General features: G+C 43.4%; 1 protein-coding gene across 5 annotated transcripts in view; it reads right to left on the minus strand.

Moving 5' to 3' along the window:
• Nucleotides 1-17,567, minus strand: part of LOC141156681 (complement factor H-like) — a 742,328-nt gene that overhangs the window by 381,841 nt on the left and 342,920 nt on the right. For all 5 annotated transcript variants that reach the window (XM_073642926.1, XM_073642927.1, XM_073642924.1 and 2 more), the window contains 2 exons: nt 15,952-16,122; nt 15,676-15,870 (listed from right to left, as the gene is read on the minus strand). In XM_073642926.1, the coding sequence (XP_073499027.1) occupies nt 15,676-15,870; nt 15,952-16,122 (366 nt within the window). The remainder of the gene's footprint in view (nt 1-15,675; nt 15,871-15,951; nt 16,123-17,567) is intronic.

Raw genomic sequence — 17,567 nt, forward strand, 5'->3', positions numbered from 1 at the left:
CGAGCCCAATGTAAGTCTATGAGAAACTCGAGCATTTTTCAGGCGGCTCCCCCCGGCGGTTTGCAGAGGGCCTAATAATTACCCAAATCTATGGGAACAGTGCTCAAATGACATGGGAACAGCATGGGGAAGACCCCTGGAAGCATTTCTGTCTCCCAGGTCACTGCTGTCAACAACGTTGTCAGAGGTATTATGCCACTTTTATGGACTCACAAGAAAACATACAAAAACAAAACCAAAATGGATTTTCCCTGGCAATATGTTAAGGGACATCCTTTCCAGGGTATTCACTTGTATATAAGGCAAAATAAATAACCAAAAACAAAAATGCTCCTCAACACCTTGGGCTATGTTCACACAGCCACATTCTTTATCTCAGTGAAAGGACTGGCATAGAGGGAAACCGTATCTACTCTGGTTGTCATTTCTCCATCGCCAGGTTCTGCCCATTGTCACACTTGACCATGCCTGGCTGTATGTTCAGCGGTGAGAGCCATAGATCAAGCTGCTGTGTTACAGCTTTCTAAAACTCTGCAGCAGTGTGCGGTTTGTCACCTAAGCATTAAGCATGTTATCTTCAGCACAGCCTGTTGACGCTTGGCCAATGCAGTGCTGCAGTGCTTCCAGCTTGTGACTGATGTGGTTATTTTGGATATGGAGGCCGAACTGGAGGAGGAGGTGCAGAACCTGAACAATGTGATTACATTGAAGGTACATTGGCGAGTCAGGTTTTTATACTAAAATATCCTACTGTGTTTTTATTTTTTTTATTTTTTTACATTATTTTTTAAGACAAATGCATTCACCGGGAAATATAATTTTAACATTTTACAACCTTATCTGGCCATGTCGTGTGTGACACATCTTCAGACACATCCTGTTTAATTTATGATGGAGTGACTCTGAAAGTCACAAAGCCTATTTTTATAGGGTCATCAGGAGGCCCTTACTATTTTTAAAGGGCCAGCAGTCGGCCCTCGCTATTGTTAAAGAGCCATCAGCCGGCTATGCTTTGTTGTTCCCATTATTAACGAGTGGGTCTCCAATACTATTATTGCGTATGCAGTGACTGCAAGGGCTGCCAAAAATTTGGACACAACCCAATTCCCCTTTGAGGAGGGTCTCAGTAAAAAAAATGTTCCCATTATAAAGGAGCGGGTCTCCTACCGAGGTTATGCCCATGCTGTGACTGCAAGGGCTGCCAAAATTTGGTAAATGCCCCACTAACAATTTAAAGACACATAGAGCAGGGCCACAGTAACCACATATTCCCATTAGAAAGTAGCGGGTCTCTCATACTATTTGCCTATGCAGTGACTTCAATGGCTGTCAAAAATTTGGAGACACTCCAATGCCCCTTGCAAGAGACGTAGATATGTTGATATGGCACATATGGTAGTGATATGGTGGTGGAGGATGAGGATGCGGAGAATGAGGAGGACAAGAGCAAATAGAAAAAATCAGGAAGCGTATACCCATGTCTGGGTGTGAAGACAGAGGTGCATGGGAATAGAGTTAGACCTCCAAAAAAAAGACACTGTATTTGAGTTTATGTTACGCTGCTACCATTCAGTGGTGTTGAGTAGTATTGAGCCACTCCCGTAGTGTTCGGGTTTGGTTCGGTTCGTCGAACACCGGGATGTTCGAGGAACTGTTCGTCGAACACCGTAGAACATCGTCGAACACCATTAAAACCAATGGCAGGCAAACAAAAACACATAGAAATACATAGAAAACACCTTCAAAGGTGTCCAAAAGCTGACAAACTGCTCAGAAGACGCTCTCTTTAAAAAAGCCGGCCGGCAATTCAGCAGCGGCATACACCGGTACCCGACAATTTAGACAAGAAGGAATAGAGCATCACACATAGATTAGTTAGATAGAAACATGTCAGTCCCATATATAAGAAGTACAGTGACAGTGTTGGTTACTGTACTTGTCATTTAGTGTAAAGGATTTATTAAAAAAAATATTAGTGTTTTCATGCACCGTCTCTATAAAAAAGCTGGCCGGCAATTCAGCAGCGGTACCCGACTATTTAGAACAGAAAGATAGAGCATCACACATAGATTAGATAGATAGAAACATGTCAGTCACATATATAAGAAGTACAGTGACAGTGTTGGTTACTGTACTTGTCATGTAGTGTTAAAATAAAGGATTTATTAAAAAAAAAATTGGCGTGGGGTTCCCCGTAATTTTAGTCTCTAGCGGAGATTAAGCAGACGGCTGGGGCAGATGTTTGAAGCCTGGGAAGGGGGTAATACCCATGGAGCTTCCCAGTCTATTAATATCAGCCCCCAGCTGGATACCAAGCCTTTACTAGCTATTAAAATGGGGGACCCCCCAAAAAAATGACGTGAGGTCCCCCCTATTTTAATAGCTAGCAAAGGCTAGGCAGACAGCTGGGAGCTGATATTAATAGCCCAGGAAGGGTGCCATGAATATTGGCCCCCTCCCAGGCTAGAAACACCAGCCGTCAGCCATCCCAGAAATGGTGCAACCATAGGATGCGCCAATTCTGGCACTTAGCCTCGCTCTTCCCACTGCCCTGTAGCAGTGGCAGTGGGGTAATATTGTTGGGGTTGATGTCAGCTTATAATGCCAGCTGACATCAAGCCCAGGTTAGTAATGGAGAGGCGTCTATAAGACACCCCCATTACTAACCCCATAGTCAAAGTAAAAAAAAACACAAACTCCCAGAATAAAGTCGTTTAATTGAAATAAAGACACAATTCTTTATTGTTCTAAATTAAACCATACTTACCATCACGCCCATTCCAGCTGAAGCCAAAGATCTCCTGCAATAGAAGAAAAATAATAAAGCAACATCATCCTTACCTTTCGATGGTTCCCAGGACAGCTCCAGCTTTGCTACATCGAGATGACAGGCTGGACCGCAGCAGAAAGCTGCCATCCAGCCTGTCATCCCGCAGACACTGAGAAGCGCAGGCATGCTTGCGCTCCTCAGTGACTGGCTGTGATGGCATCCAGATGAGCCGACAATGAACTCAGCTCACCTCATGCACGTCATTGACAGCGTGGGAGAATTCTCCTGCTGAAGCGCTGAGCGCAGGAGAATTTTCCCACGCTGTCAGTGACGTGCATGAGGTGAGCTGAGTTCATTGGGCATGAGGTCGGCTCATCTGGATGCCGTCACAGTCTGACACTGAGGAGCGCAAGCAAGCCTGCGCTTCTCAATGTCTGCGGGATGACAGGCTGGATGGCAGCTTTCTCCTGCGGTCCAGCCTGTCATCTCGATGTAGCAGAGCTGGAGCAGTCTTGGGAACCATCGAAAGGTAAGGATGATGTTGCTTTATTATTTTTCTTTTATTGCAGGAGATCGTTGGCTTCAGCTGGAATGGGCATGATGGTAAGCATGGTTTAATTTAGAACAATAAAGAATTGTGTGTTTATTTCAATTAAAGGACTTTATTCTGGGTGTTGTGTTTTTTTTAAATACTTTACTAGAAATTCATGGCGGTCATGTCTAATATTGGCGTGACCCCATGAATTTCGGGCTGAGGGCCAGCTGATAATGCCAAGCTGGCCCTAACCCCTTTATTACCCAGTGAGCCACCGCACCAGGGCCCTGGATGAGTTGGGTACAGCGCCAGAAGATGGCGCTTCTATGAACGTGCCATTTTCCGGGGTGGCTGCGGACTGCAATTTGCAGCGGGTGGGGCCCAGAAAGCTTGGGCCTCCCTGCGCTGCAGATTCCAGCCCCCAGCTGCCTAGTTGTACCTGGCTGGACATAAAAATAGGGCGAAGCCCCACGTATTTTTTTTTTTATTATTTCATGAAATTCATGAAATAATAAAGAAAAAAAGGCCTTCCCTATATTGCTGTGTCCGGCTAGGTACAAATAGGCAGCTGGTGGTTGGGGGCAGCCCGTTCCTGCCTGCTGTACCTGGCTAGACTCAAATACACTGTGTTCCAAATTATTATGCAAATAATATTTTCTCAGATTTTCCCAAATTACCTATATGAATTGCAGTCATTGTAATTTTCCAGTCAAATAACTATTAGAGTACAATTGAAAGGTTTTTGTACAAACTGCCTATGATAACAGTATATTTTTAAAAAAATAAAAAACTCAAACTCCACTCAAAATGCATGTTCCAAATTATTATGCACAGCAGAGTTTTCAACCTTTTCATTTTAATAAAGAACAAAAAAATTGTCATTTTTGAAATTATAAGCATTAGCAGGTTATTACAAACTGAAATCACACAGTTTTCAACTCAAAACTTTATTCTAGGTGATGTTACACTTGCACATAGGACCCCTTGTTCGAAAGGAGCTTCTGAACTCTCTTGTCCATTGAATTTGTCAGGTTTTGGATGGTTTCTGCTTCAATTGTTTTGCATGAGGACAGAATACCCTCCCAGAGCTGTTGCTTAGATGTGAACTGCCTCCCGCCATCATAGACACTCCTTTTGATGATGCTCCAGAGGTTCTCAATGGGGTTGAGGTCAGGGGAGCATGGGTGCCACACCATAAGATTGTCCCCTTTTATGCCCATAGCAGCCAGAGATGCAGATGTGTTATGTGCAGCATGAGACGGGGCATTATCATGCATGAAATGATCTTGCTGCGGAATACACGGCTCTTCATCTTGAACCATGGAAGGAAGCGCTGTTTGAGAAACTCAACATACATTATGGAGTTCATCTTTACCCCTTCAGGGATCCTAAAAGGGCCGACAATCTCTCTCCCCATGATTCCAGCCCAAAACATTACTCCACCTCCTCCTTGTTAGCGCCGTAGCCGTGTTTGCATGGGGTGTCCATCAACCAGCCATCCTCCACTCCATCCATCTGGACCATTGAGATCATTTCATGCATGATAATGCCCCGTCTCATGCTGCACATAACACATCTGCATCTCTGGCTGCTGTGGGCATAAAAGGGGACAAACTTATGGTGTGGCCTCCATGCTCCCCTGACCTCAACCCCATTGAGAACCTCTGGAGCATCATCAAAAGGAGTGTCTATGATGGCGGGAGGCAGTTCACATCTAAGCAACAGCTCTGGGAGGGTATTCTGTCCTCATGCAAAACAATTGAAGCAGAAACCATCCAAAACCTGACAAATTCAATGGACGACAGAGTTCAGAAGCTCCTTTCGAACAAGTGGTCCTATGTGCAAATGTAACATCACCTAGAATAAAGTTTTGAGTTGAAAACTGTTTGATTTCAGTTTGTAATAACCTGCTAATGCTTATAATTTCAAAAATGACCATTTTTTTGTTATTTATTAAAATGAAAAGGTTGAAAACTCTGCTGTGCATAATAATTTGGAACATACATTTTGAGTGCAGTTTGAGTTTTTTATTTTTTTAAAAATATACTGTTATCATAGGCAGTTTGTACAAAAACCTTTCAATTGTACTCTAATCGTTTTTTGACTGGAAAATTACAATGACTGCAATTCATATAGGTATTTTGGGAAAATCTGAGAAAATATTATTTGCATAATAATTTGGAATACAGTGCATAGTGCGAAGCCCCGCGTCAATTTTTTTTTAATTATTTCAGGAAATTCAGGTATTACCCCCTTCCCAGGCTTCAAACATCTGCCCCAGCCGTCTGCTTAACCTCCGCTAGAGCCTATAATTATGGGTAACCCCACGCCAATTTTTTTTTAAATAAATCCTTTATTTTAGCACTAAATGACAAGTACAGTAATCAACACTATCACTGTACTTATTATATATGTGACTGACATGTTTCTATCTATCTAATCTATGTGTGATTCTCTATTCCTTCTATTCTAAATTGTCGGGAACCGCTGCTGAAATGCCGGCGGGCTTTTTTAAAGAGACGGTGCATGAAAACACTATTATTTTTTTAAATAAATCCTTTACACTAAATGACAAGTACAGTAATCAACACTATCACTGTACTTATTATATATGTGACTGACATGTTTCTATCTATCTAATCTATGTGTGATTCTCTATTCCTTCTATTCTAAATTCTCGGGAACCGCTGCTGAAATGCCGGCGGGCTTTTTTAAAGAGACGGTGCATGAAAACACTATTATTTTTTTAAATAAATCCTTTACACTAAATGACAAGTACAGTAATCAACACTATCACTGTACTTCTTATATATGTGACTGACATGTTTCTATCTATCTAATCTATGAGTGATGCTCTATTCCTTCTTGTCTAAATTGTCGGGTACCGGTGTATGCCGCTGCTGAATTGTCGGCTTTTCATGTTTCACTGTGAGCACTGTTCCCATCGATTTGGGCAATCACTGTAATGCCACAACTACCATGGCTGTGGCATTACAGTGAGTGGCAGACAATCCATGCATGATTGGTGCTCTAAATAGCGCCAGACATGCAGGACACGCTTTTCGTGCATGAACAGTTATCGAACATAACCTCGAACAGCCGAATTTTTTGCAAATGGTTCAGGTTCGTCGAACAACTCGAACACCGCCCAAAACAGCTCGAATTTGAGATTGGCGAACAGTTCTAGTTGAACACCGCTCATCTCTAGTGTTGAGAAGTCTGGCCCAATTCAGCCCTTGTTCATTTTTATAAGAGTAAGCCTGTCAGCATTTTCAGTTGACAGGCGGATGCGCCTATCCGTTATAATTCGCCCGGCGGCACTAAAAACCCGCTATGACAAAACGCTAGCGGCAGGGCAGGCAAGGACCTCCAAGGCGTAGAGAGCCAGTTCATGCCATGTGTCCAGCTTGGATACCCAATAATTAGAAGGTACAGAGGAATCACAGAGGACGTTGGTACGGTCGGCAAGGTACTCCCTCACCATCTTCCAAAACCTTGCACTCCTTGGGAGAGTACCCCCCGCCTCAGGGCCTGAGCAATTGGAGGGTCTGAGAAAACTGTCCTAGAACTTTGACAGTGTTCCCCTGCTTCTGCTGGATTGCATTTGTGACTCTCTCGCCTGTACTCCTTGGTTGTACAACGAACTGTGACCTCTGCCGCCAGCGTTTTCAGATGGGAATTTTTTTAATAATTCCACAACAAGGGCCTTCTCGTACTGCACCATTTTATTAGGCCTGTCTTGTAAAGGAATAAGAGACATAAAGTTCTCCCTGTAGCATGGATCTAGAAGCATCACCAATCAGTAATGACTGTCACCCAAAATTTGGACAACGCAAGTGTCACGGGAAATGCAGCGCAACATAAACTCAGCCATCTGTGCAGAACTGCAAAAAGGCAAGACTTCCGTGTCCTCACCAAGAGGATGACTGACCATGCTCTCCTCCTCATCCTCCTCCTTTTCCTCCCTGTCCTCAGGCCATCCATGCTGAACAAACAGTATGACAGTTGTGCAGGTAGTACTGTCTATAGTGCAGGAAACTAGCTCCTGTTCTTCCTCCTCCTCCTCTTCCTCATTGTAACCCAATCAACATTGGGAGGAGATGAGGCTGCGCTGTGTGTAGTCACCCTTTATGGTACCTTGCTCCATCTCATTGTGCTCCGCCTGCAATGCATCCTCTATAATTGAGGGCAGAGAGTGTTTCCGAAGACAGAGAAGCGGGATGGTGATGCTAATTATGGTGTCATTGCCGCTCACCATCTTGGTGGAGTCATCAAAGTTTAGGAGGAGGGTACATATCTCTGACATCCATGTCCACTCCTGAGGTCTTATGTGTGGAGTCTGACCTGAATACCGACGGCCTTTTTGATTCTGGTAGTCAACAACTGCCCTCTTCTGCTCACAAATCCTTCCCAACATATGCAATGTAGAGTTCCATCGCGTGGGGGCATCACACACCAGTCGGTGAGCCGGAAGTTGCAAATGCTGTTGAAGCACGGCATGGGCGGCGGAAGCTGTAGGTGACTTTCTAAAATGGGCACACAGGCGGCGTACTTTAACAAGCAGATCCGACAGATCCGGGAAGATTTTGAGAAACTGCTGAGCCACGAGGTTAAGCACATGGGTCAGGCATGGTACGTGTGTGAGCTCGTCTCACCTCAGATCCGCAACCAGGTTCCGGCCATTGTCACACAACCATGCCTGGCTGTAGGTTCAGCAGTGTCAGCCACAGATCTGCCTACTTTTTCAGAGCTGTCCACAACGCTTCAGCATTGTGCAGTTTGTCACGTAAGCATATTAGCTTCAGCACAGCCTGTTGCCGCTTGGCTGAGGCAGTGCTTCCAGCTTGTGACTGATGTGGTCATTTTGGAGATGGAGGCTGAAGAGGAGGAGGATGAGGTGCAGAAGCTGTAGAATGTGGAGGCAACCCTGATTGACCTAGGGCCCGCAATCCTCGGCGTCGGGAGGATGTGTTCCATCCCAAGGTCTGACGGCTTCCACTATGTTAACCCAGTGTGCCATCAGTGAGATTTACCGCCCATGCCCACAAGCACTTGTCCACGTGTCCGTAGTTAGGTGGACTTTCCCAGTAACTGCATTGTTGAGGGCACGGCTAATGTTGTGGGACACGTGCTTGTGTATTTGCGAGGACGGCACACCAGGAGGAATAGTGGCGGCTGAAGACCAAGTACCGAGGGACAGCTGCCACCATCAAATTGCGGAAAGCTTCCGTCTCCACGAGCCTAAAAGGCAACATTTCGAGCGCAAGCATTCGCAAAATGTGTGAATTTAGTAGTGTGGCCTGTGGGGCATTAGCTGCGTATTTGCGCTTGCGTTCCAAGGACTGGGGTAGGGAAACCAACGCTGCACTGGGACACGGACATGGACGTGCTGGCTGATGGTGCTTGTTGAGAGTGTTGCGCCATGGACAGGGGATTGGAGTGCACGTACAACAGTGGAACAAGCAGTGGTGTCACCCGCAGACACTGTTGCTGGACCCTGGGGTTCAGTCCACTTAGTCGGGTGTTTTGCTGCCATGTGACTGATCATGCTGGTGGTGGTCAGGCTACTAGTTTTGCTACCCTTGCTGATGCTGGCCTGGCAGGTGGTGCAAATGGCCTTTTTGGGGTTATCAGCAGAGTCTTTAAAAAACAACCAGACTCGGGAAGACCTAAAAGTTGTACTGGCAACTTCCATCATGTTGATATTACGGGGAACAGTTGCCCACCTTATGTCTGCGTCCACCATACTTGTTCTTGCCTGTTGTGGTGCTGCGCCTCCCTTCCCCTGTGTGCTGCTGTCCTCGCTCTGCATGTCACCTTTCCAGGTTGGGTCAGTGACTTCATCCTCCACCACCTCATCTTCCACTTCCGCACCCTGGTCCTCCTCCTGACTTTCTGTCAATTGTATCTCATCATCATCCACCTCTTCTGACAGTTTCCCACCGTCACCTTCTTGTGACCATGGCGGCTCAAATATTTCGGCATTGCAACGTGTGATCTCCTCTTGCCCCGCTTCAAGGGGACCAGGTGAGAGGCCCGAATCTATTAATGGAAAAGTGAACAGCTCTTCGGAATGTCCCAATGTGGGATCAGTTGTCTCCGGGCACTCGGCATGGTGGGAGGAAGGAGGATCTGGGTGAGGAATATGCAGTCTAGACTCATGGCTACTGAGACTTGACCATGTGGAAGACAGGGTGGTGGTGGTGGTTAAGTGACTGGAAGCATTATCTGCTATCCAACCAATGACCTTTTGACACTGCTCTGTGTTCAATAGTGGTGTTCTGCGGTCCCCTATTAATTGGGACAGGAAGGTCTAGCAACAAGATGTGGGTGTTTGTTGTGGCACAATTTCAGCTTGCCCACGGCCTCGACCTCGTCCTCTGCATGCACCATCACATCCACTTCCCCGTTCTTTGCCACGCGCCTTGCCCATTTTAAGTGGAGGACAATATTTTCCACGTTCACTACAAATGGCTGGATTTGAACCGCAGTGATATTTTATACGTGTGACGGAAAACCAGTTTTAAACAGCGACCTCGTGTCAATAGCTTCACTGACACACTGCAACAAAATTTAAATGGAGGCTAATATTTTCCATGTTCACTACAAATTTCTGGATTTTTATCACTGTAATATGGAAAGGATCTGGCTGTATTCTGCAGTGCTAACAAGCAAATGGAGCAGAAAAATGGTGTACTCGGGATTGCTTTTTAAGCAAAAAAACAGGATTAAGATTAAAAAAAAAATTTCCCTGGCCCCTGATATCTGGGGCTATGTCTACAAATAGCTGTAAGAACAGCAGCAGCAGGCACGTTCACTGGACCCTCTTGCACTATATGCACTGCAGTCTGCCACATACACTGCCTGCCTGTCTAGCACTGATTATATGCAGCTGGATCAGTCCTCCAAAGGACTGTTAGTTCAGATGGATATAGATATATGTTGTATAATACATATACTAACAGGACGTTCAATGGACCCTCTTGTGCTATATTATGCACTGCAGTCTGCAACATACACTGCCTGTCTGCCTAGCACGGATTAAATGCAGCTGGATTAGTCCTAAGAAGGACGGTTAGTTCAGATGGATATTATACACTGCTCAAAAAAATAAAGGGAACACTTAAACAACAGACTATAACTCCAAGTAAATCAAACTTCTGTGAAATCAAACTGTCCACTTAGGAAGCAACACTGATTGGCAATCAATTTCACATGCTGTTGTGCAAATGAAATAGACAATAGATGGAAATTATTGGCAATTATCAAGACGCCCTCAGTAAATGAGTGGTTCTGCAGGTGGGGACCACAGGCCACATCTCCGTACCAATGCTTTCTGGCTGATGTTTTGGTCACTTTTGAATGTTGGTTGTGCCTTCACACTCGTGGTAGCATGAGACGGACTCTACAACCCACAGAAGTTGCTCAGGTAGTGCAGCTCATCCAGGATGGCACATCAATGTGAGCTGTGGCAAGAAGGTTTGCTGTGTCTGTCAACTTAGTGTCCAGAGGCTGGAGGCGCTACCAGGAGACACGCCAGTACACCAGGAGACGTGGAGGGGGCTGTAGGAGGGCAACAACCCAGCAGCAGGACTGCTATCTCTGCCTTTGTGCAAGGAGGAACAGGAGGAGCACTGCCAGAGCCCTGCAAAATTACCTCCAGCAGGCCACAAATGTGCATGTGTCTGCACAAACGGTTAGAAACTGACTCCATGAGGGTGGTATGAGGGCCCGACGTCCACAGATGGGGGTTATGCTCACAGCCCAACACCGTGCAGGACGCTTGGCATTTGCCACAGAACACCAGGATTGGCAAAGTCGCCACTGGCGCGCTGTGCTCTTCACAGATGAAAGCAGGTTCACACTGAGCACATGTGACAGACGTGACAGAGTCTGGAGACGCCGTGGAGAGCGATCTGCTGCCTGTAACATCCTTCAGCATGACCGGTTTGGCAGTGGGTCAGTAATGGTGTGGGGTGGCATTTCTTTGGAAGGCCGCACATCCGTCCATGTGTTCGCCAGGGTTAGCCTGACTGACATTAGGTACCGAGATGAGATCCTCAGACCCCATGTGAGACCATATGCTGGTGTGGTTGGCCCTGGGTTTTTCCTAATGCAGGACAATGCCAGACCTCATGTGGCTGGAGTATGTCAGCAGTTCCTGCAAGATGAAGGCATTGAAGCTATGGACTGGCCCGTGCGTTCCCCAGACCTGAATCCGATTGAGCACATCTGGGACATCATGTCTCGCTCCATCCACCAACGTCACATTGCACCACAGACTGTCCATGAGTTGGCAGATGCTTTAGTCCAGGTCTGGGAGGAGATTCCACAGGAGACCATCCGCAACCTCATCAGGAGCATGCCCAGGCGTTGTAGGGAGGTCGTACAGGCACGTGGAGGCCACACACAATAATAAGCCTCTTGTTGAGTTGTTTTAAAGGACATTACATCAAAGTTGGATCAGCCTGTAGTGTGTTTTTCCACTTTAATTTTGGGGGTGACTCCAAATCCAGGCCTCCATTGGTTAATACATTTGATTTCCATTGATGATTTTTGTGTGATTTTGTTGTCAGCACATTCAACTTTGTACAGAACAAAGTATTCAATGAGAATATTTCATTCATTCAGATCTAGGATGTGTTATTTGAGTGTTCCCTTTATTTTTTTGAGCAGTGAGATATATGTTGTGGAATACCTTTACTAACTCTAAACAAGCAAATCTCTCCCTGACGCATCAGCACCTCTCCCAACTCTGCCTGATTCTGGGGTAGACTGTGACGAACATGGCGGCGCCCATTCTTATATACACATGATGATGCTGTTTCGGCCAGCCAATCACTGTAATGCCCACAACCAACATGGCTACGGCATTACAGTGCATGGCAGGCAATCTCTGCATGTTCATTGGTTCTCTAAAGAGCTCCAAACATGAAGGGAGGAGACCCGAGCACGTTCGCTCATCACTAGTAATCATCAACATTAACAGAAATAAACACTTGAAATAGATCACTCTGTTTGTAATGATTCTATATAATACATGAGTTTCACTTTTTGGATTGAAGAACTGAAATAAATTAACTTTTTGATGATATTCTAATTTTGTGAGAAACACCTGTATATACAGACTGCAGAGTGAAGGCAAGAGGGCCAACAAGTGCTAAGCATCTCTGGGAACTCCTTCAAGATTGTTGGAAGACCATTTCCAGTGACTACCTCTTGAAGCTCATCAAGAGAATGCCAAGAGTGTGCAAAGCAGTCATCAAAGCAAAAGGTGGCTACTTTGAAGAACCTAGAATATAAGACATATTTTCAGTTGTTTCACACTTTTTTGTTAAGTATATAATTCCACATGTGTTAATTCATAGTTTAGATGCCTTTAGTGTGAATGTACAATTTTCATAGTCAAGAAAAAACAGAAATATCTTTAAGTGAGAAGGTGTGTCCAAACTTTTGGTCTGTACTGTATATTTTCCTACAATACAAAGGAAATGTGTCATCTTTAACTTTTCGCCTTTTAGAGATTATTTCATCTTCAACTTGCTTAACTGTTCACAATAACAGTAATTTTGACCAGGGGTGCCCAAACTTTTACATGCCACTGCATATATGACATGTATCTGCTGGTGCAACAAACTAATGCATATCAGCAAACAGAGTTGCACCACCTATACGGCAAGGTTCAGTGGTACCTGCACTGTGTCCTTTCTCCACTGTCTTTTACCCTAAGCTCTGATCCCATGGACTTCTGGCTTGGGAGGTAGGACTAGTGAAAAGAAGTGACACAGTTTATTCAGTTTGATATTTTTATACTGTCATGTCATGTCATGTCCACCCGCCAGGACACTGTCATAGAGGGGAATCAGGCCAGCTATTGGGTTTGTCACACTCAAGCAGACTAGTTTATCCTCAGCCAGCATGGAAAACCTTACATCTGTCAAAATGAATTAGGTATGGCTAAGTGCTAACTTCCATTCTCCTACGGCTAATGCCAATTATTAAATTGGCAATATCAACTGCCTGCCTTACCATTGTTTGTCTTCTACATAATTCTGCTTCCGCCAGAGCCAATGACTCATGTTCAGCAAACCATCTATTCCTTGTCAATCATGTCATCTATATTGCTGCCATTGGGCTGGCCCTGTGCTGCCACACATCTACTTGCCTGCTTTATCATAATTCCCTATCATGTGGCTTTGGCTTCTACCACTGCACAGCCATGCCAGCTACACATTTCCTGACTGCTCTCTGCGTTTTGCAGCTATAATGTGCAGCTAATGTAAAATGCACTGTCTTGATTGTAGGCAAACATGAAAGAGCTCAAACCACTAGGGGTAGCAGTGAGCACTCTGTTTTACAAATATGTTGCATGGGAGCAATATATCTCTGTGCGCAGTCAACTCTGCAAAATGCTTTCAGTTTATGCTACTTTATGGAATTATTCAGCACTGAATTAGTCACATAGTTAGATTTTAAAAAGTAGTGTAACATTTCCATTGAAGTCACATACACCTAAACTGTATAGATTACTGTCTCATGTGTATTTAAGTACAAAATATCACTAAGGTCACATAAAGCAGCTCTATGTTTAGATATAAAAAAGTAATATTATCTTGGACTTGCTTAGTGAAGTTATCTTATATCTTGCACCCTTCATTTGCATAATTTTGACACCAATGATTCTTTGTCTTCCCCCTTTTCCATAACATGGTCACAATCACAATGGCTAAAGTTAGCAGTGATGGCCGGTCTGAGAGCAAGGGGCAAGTCTCAGACTACTACAACATAGTTTGCATCGAGTAGTCTAAAAAGTGCGCTCGCCATGTTAAGTGAAAGAAGAATAGTTGTGGTGGGTAGGCGGCAAAAGGAGGGAACCAGGTAAATTTAGTTAGCAGCTAAAATGTAACTTTTATGTCAAAACATAGATTTGCATTAATAGTATGTACTGTATATAGTATACTAGGCAAAGAGGAGTATACTATATTTCTGCTCCTAAATGTATTTAATAAAGTTTAAAGGGAATCTGTCACCCCCTGGGACCTATCAGACCGTTAATATGGGCATACAGGTGATAGAAATGTGAATCTATACTTACCTGTATGTCCCATATTAGCTGTCTTGTGGCTGTTGTGGCTGTGAAATTGCTTTTCCTAAAATCCTTTTTTCTAGGCTTGGCGTCCGGGGGACGCAAAGAAATGTCTGCCTATCTACTTAATTTAAACATTTCCCCCTCCCCTGCCCGCCCCTTCACGTCACAGGACCCTGTAACATGCAGTCTAGGGCCGCACAGCCTGCGCATGCACAATGCGTCTATAGCTTAATGTGCATTTTTTTTCTCCCTGCCCTATTTTACTGATCTGCTCTAGTGCGTAGGCGCTGGGGAGTCACTGTGACTTCCGCTCCAGTGACCTCTGGCGTGCACAACAATGTGGTTTGCTATCTGGAAGGAAGTGGGGGCCAAACCTCATTGTTGTGCTCACCGGAGGTCACTGGAGCCGAAGTCACAGTGACTCCCCAGTGCCTGCGCACTAGAGCAGATCAGTAAAATAGGGCAGGGAGAAAAAAATGTGCCTTAAGCTATAGGCGCATTGCGCATGCGCGGGCTGTGCAGCCCTAGACTGCATGTCACAGGGCCCTGTGATGTGCAAGGGCGGGCAGGGGAGGGGGGGAATATTTAAATTAAACAGATAGGCTGACATTTCTTGGCATCCCCCGGACGCCAAGCCTAGAAGAAAGGATTTTAGAAAAAGCAATTTCACAGCCACAAGACCACTAATATGGGACATACAGGTAAGTATAGATTCACATTTCTATCACCTGTATGCCCATATTAGCAGTCTGATAGGTCCCAAGGGGTGACAGACTGCCTTTAACATTCTCAAACCGTTACTTCCATAAAGGTATACAAATTTTTAATACTTAGTTTGTTTTTCAAAAATAATGTCAACATTTTCAATGAAATTTGAGTGTATTTGGAAATATTTGTACCTGCTTTATACAAGAGTCTTAATAAATAGAGTGCATTTGTAACTGTCCAAATCTCTTTTCACTTTTCCTATGAATAATTGTAACTTTATTTTACTAATTTGCATTTTTTTTAAACCTTTGCCTTTCAAAAATGACTGTATAGATATGGATATGCCTAAATGGAATGCTGCTTTGTAAGAGCATTTCATGGATGGCCATTCTTTCAATGGATTGTGGCTTCTTCTTAAAAAGGGTTTTCTTTTAAGACTATCCCTGTAAGTCAAGAGAGGACTGTGAAATTACTGTAATATTTTTTTTTAATCATCCCCTGGAAGATTCTTCTACATTTTACAAATTTCAGTGACTTTTCATGTAACATTCTGAAACAATAAATTATTCTTACTTCCAGAGAAGCATCGTGGATGCCTAAATTTTCCATTATAACATTCAATGAAGAAAATTGGTTGACTCGGTCGTCTGTATCCTGACTTGCAGGAAACCTCTAATGCTGTGCCGTGTATATAACTTTTATCAGTATCAGATGAATGTAGCTGAATGTGGAGCTCAGTAAGGACTTCTAAAGAGATTTTACATGGACCTAAAGGAAAAGTAAAAGGAAGCAGTTTAACTGAATTCTTTCAAAACACACTTGATATGTCTACATGCCCTCTATACTTACTGTAACATACTGGCTGATCAGTCCACTGGCCATTTTCACACTTCAAGCTTATAAGGCTTTTTTTTACATAGTCCTTATTGCACTCAAATTCCACAGATGTGCCAGAGTCATAACTGGCTTGTGGTTCTGTTTTGAAAAATCCATTTAGAATTTCTGGAGACTTACAGTTTTCTAAAAGGTGATAAAATATTTTTGTTAGAATTAGTCAGAAGTACCTCATGTGTGCTACTTTTGTGATTCATAAAATAATATCAGTCATTGATGGAAAGTCTAATTTCCAGATAGTTGAAAGACTTTACTGATGAGAAAATACTCCATTTTACATTTCCTTTACTGATCAGCCATTTTTAAAAGACCTTTCAGCCACTGTTGCTAAATGTCTATATATTCCTAACATGCACCAATGTAGAAATAGCTTGCTTATTTGCTTTATAATATGCAATGGTTTTCCAACGTGTCATTAAAATGTCAGTTGTTGACGATATATGCATAAGTTGGCCAAAAAAAATACTAGACCATTTTTTAAAAGGTATCTACCAAGTATAGACACATTTCTGCAGTCAAATTATGTAACTGTAGACTACTGAATCATAACATTGTACACATTATACACTACCAGCATGAGTGGATGTGATGGCACAAGACTGTAGCTATGAAAATTGCATATGTTCAGTCACCTGAACACTCATGCTGGGAATATAGGGGAATAGCGACAGAGTGTGAAATGTACATTGTCACAATTTGTTAATCTACCAAGACATAGAGTGACTGCAAAAATTTGTTTAGAGCCTAGAAAACCCCTTTCAGCAATTTCTTCTCATATCAGATCATAAAATTATGTATGGTGACACAATAGAGCTCAGTAGAAAGTGTACTAAAATAATTTTGGGACACCATGGTTCCCTCTAGAGACCACAACAGTGAAAACTTATAAAAATGTCCCTGAAAAGAAGGGATGAACAAAATGCCGGCAATTATGGCATTATTTCTTTCTGGAATTCACTATGCTAGTTAAATAACAGGATAACTTAATAACTTGGGTCAATACGGATGTGGAAATACTAATTACGTGTAATTTGTTTTTTATTTGTAATATTTATAAGGCATTAACTTTTTTTTCTAAATATTTTTTAACATGTTATTAAAGTGGAACATGTTTAGCTCCAGTTGTGGATTTGACCATGCAATCTCCTGAATTGAAACTTATTTTGTATGTCAGTACAACTGACTGACAGACAATCTATTAGGCTTAATAGGCTTCTGTACTTGACTGACCCGGAGGCCATTGCTAGTCTTATGCTTGTCATACACAGTGTCAACCATCAGATTTTTGGGGCTATAGGACGCACTTTTTAGCAATAAAAACTCTTGCTAAAAAACATATGCAACTTAGACTATGTTCACATGTTGTGCTTTTACTACATTTTTTTTCCATAGGAAAAACCTGCTCTCTTGGCAGTAAAGAAGATAATTTAAAATAAGTTTTTGCTGTGGTTTTTGCTGCGGTTTTTACAGCGTTTTTGTCAGAGTGCATTTGTCTCTTGTGCATGCTGATAAAATTTAGTGCAAAAAAAATAACCTGATTCTACTTCCTCACGTTTTGGACCGAAAACGCA

Source organism: Phyllobates terribilis, unplaced genomic scaffold (assembly GCF_046119375.1).
Source record: "Phyllobates terribilis strain yellow unplaced genomic scaffold, ASM4611937v1 Scaffold_8__6_contigs__length_399053987, whole genome shotgun sequence".
Lineage (NCBI taxonomy): Eukaryota > Metazoa > Chordata > Amphibia > Anura > Dendrobatidae > Phyllobates > Phyllobates terribilis.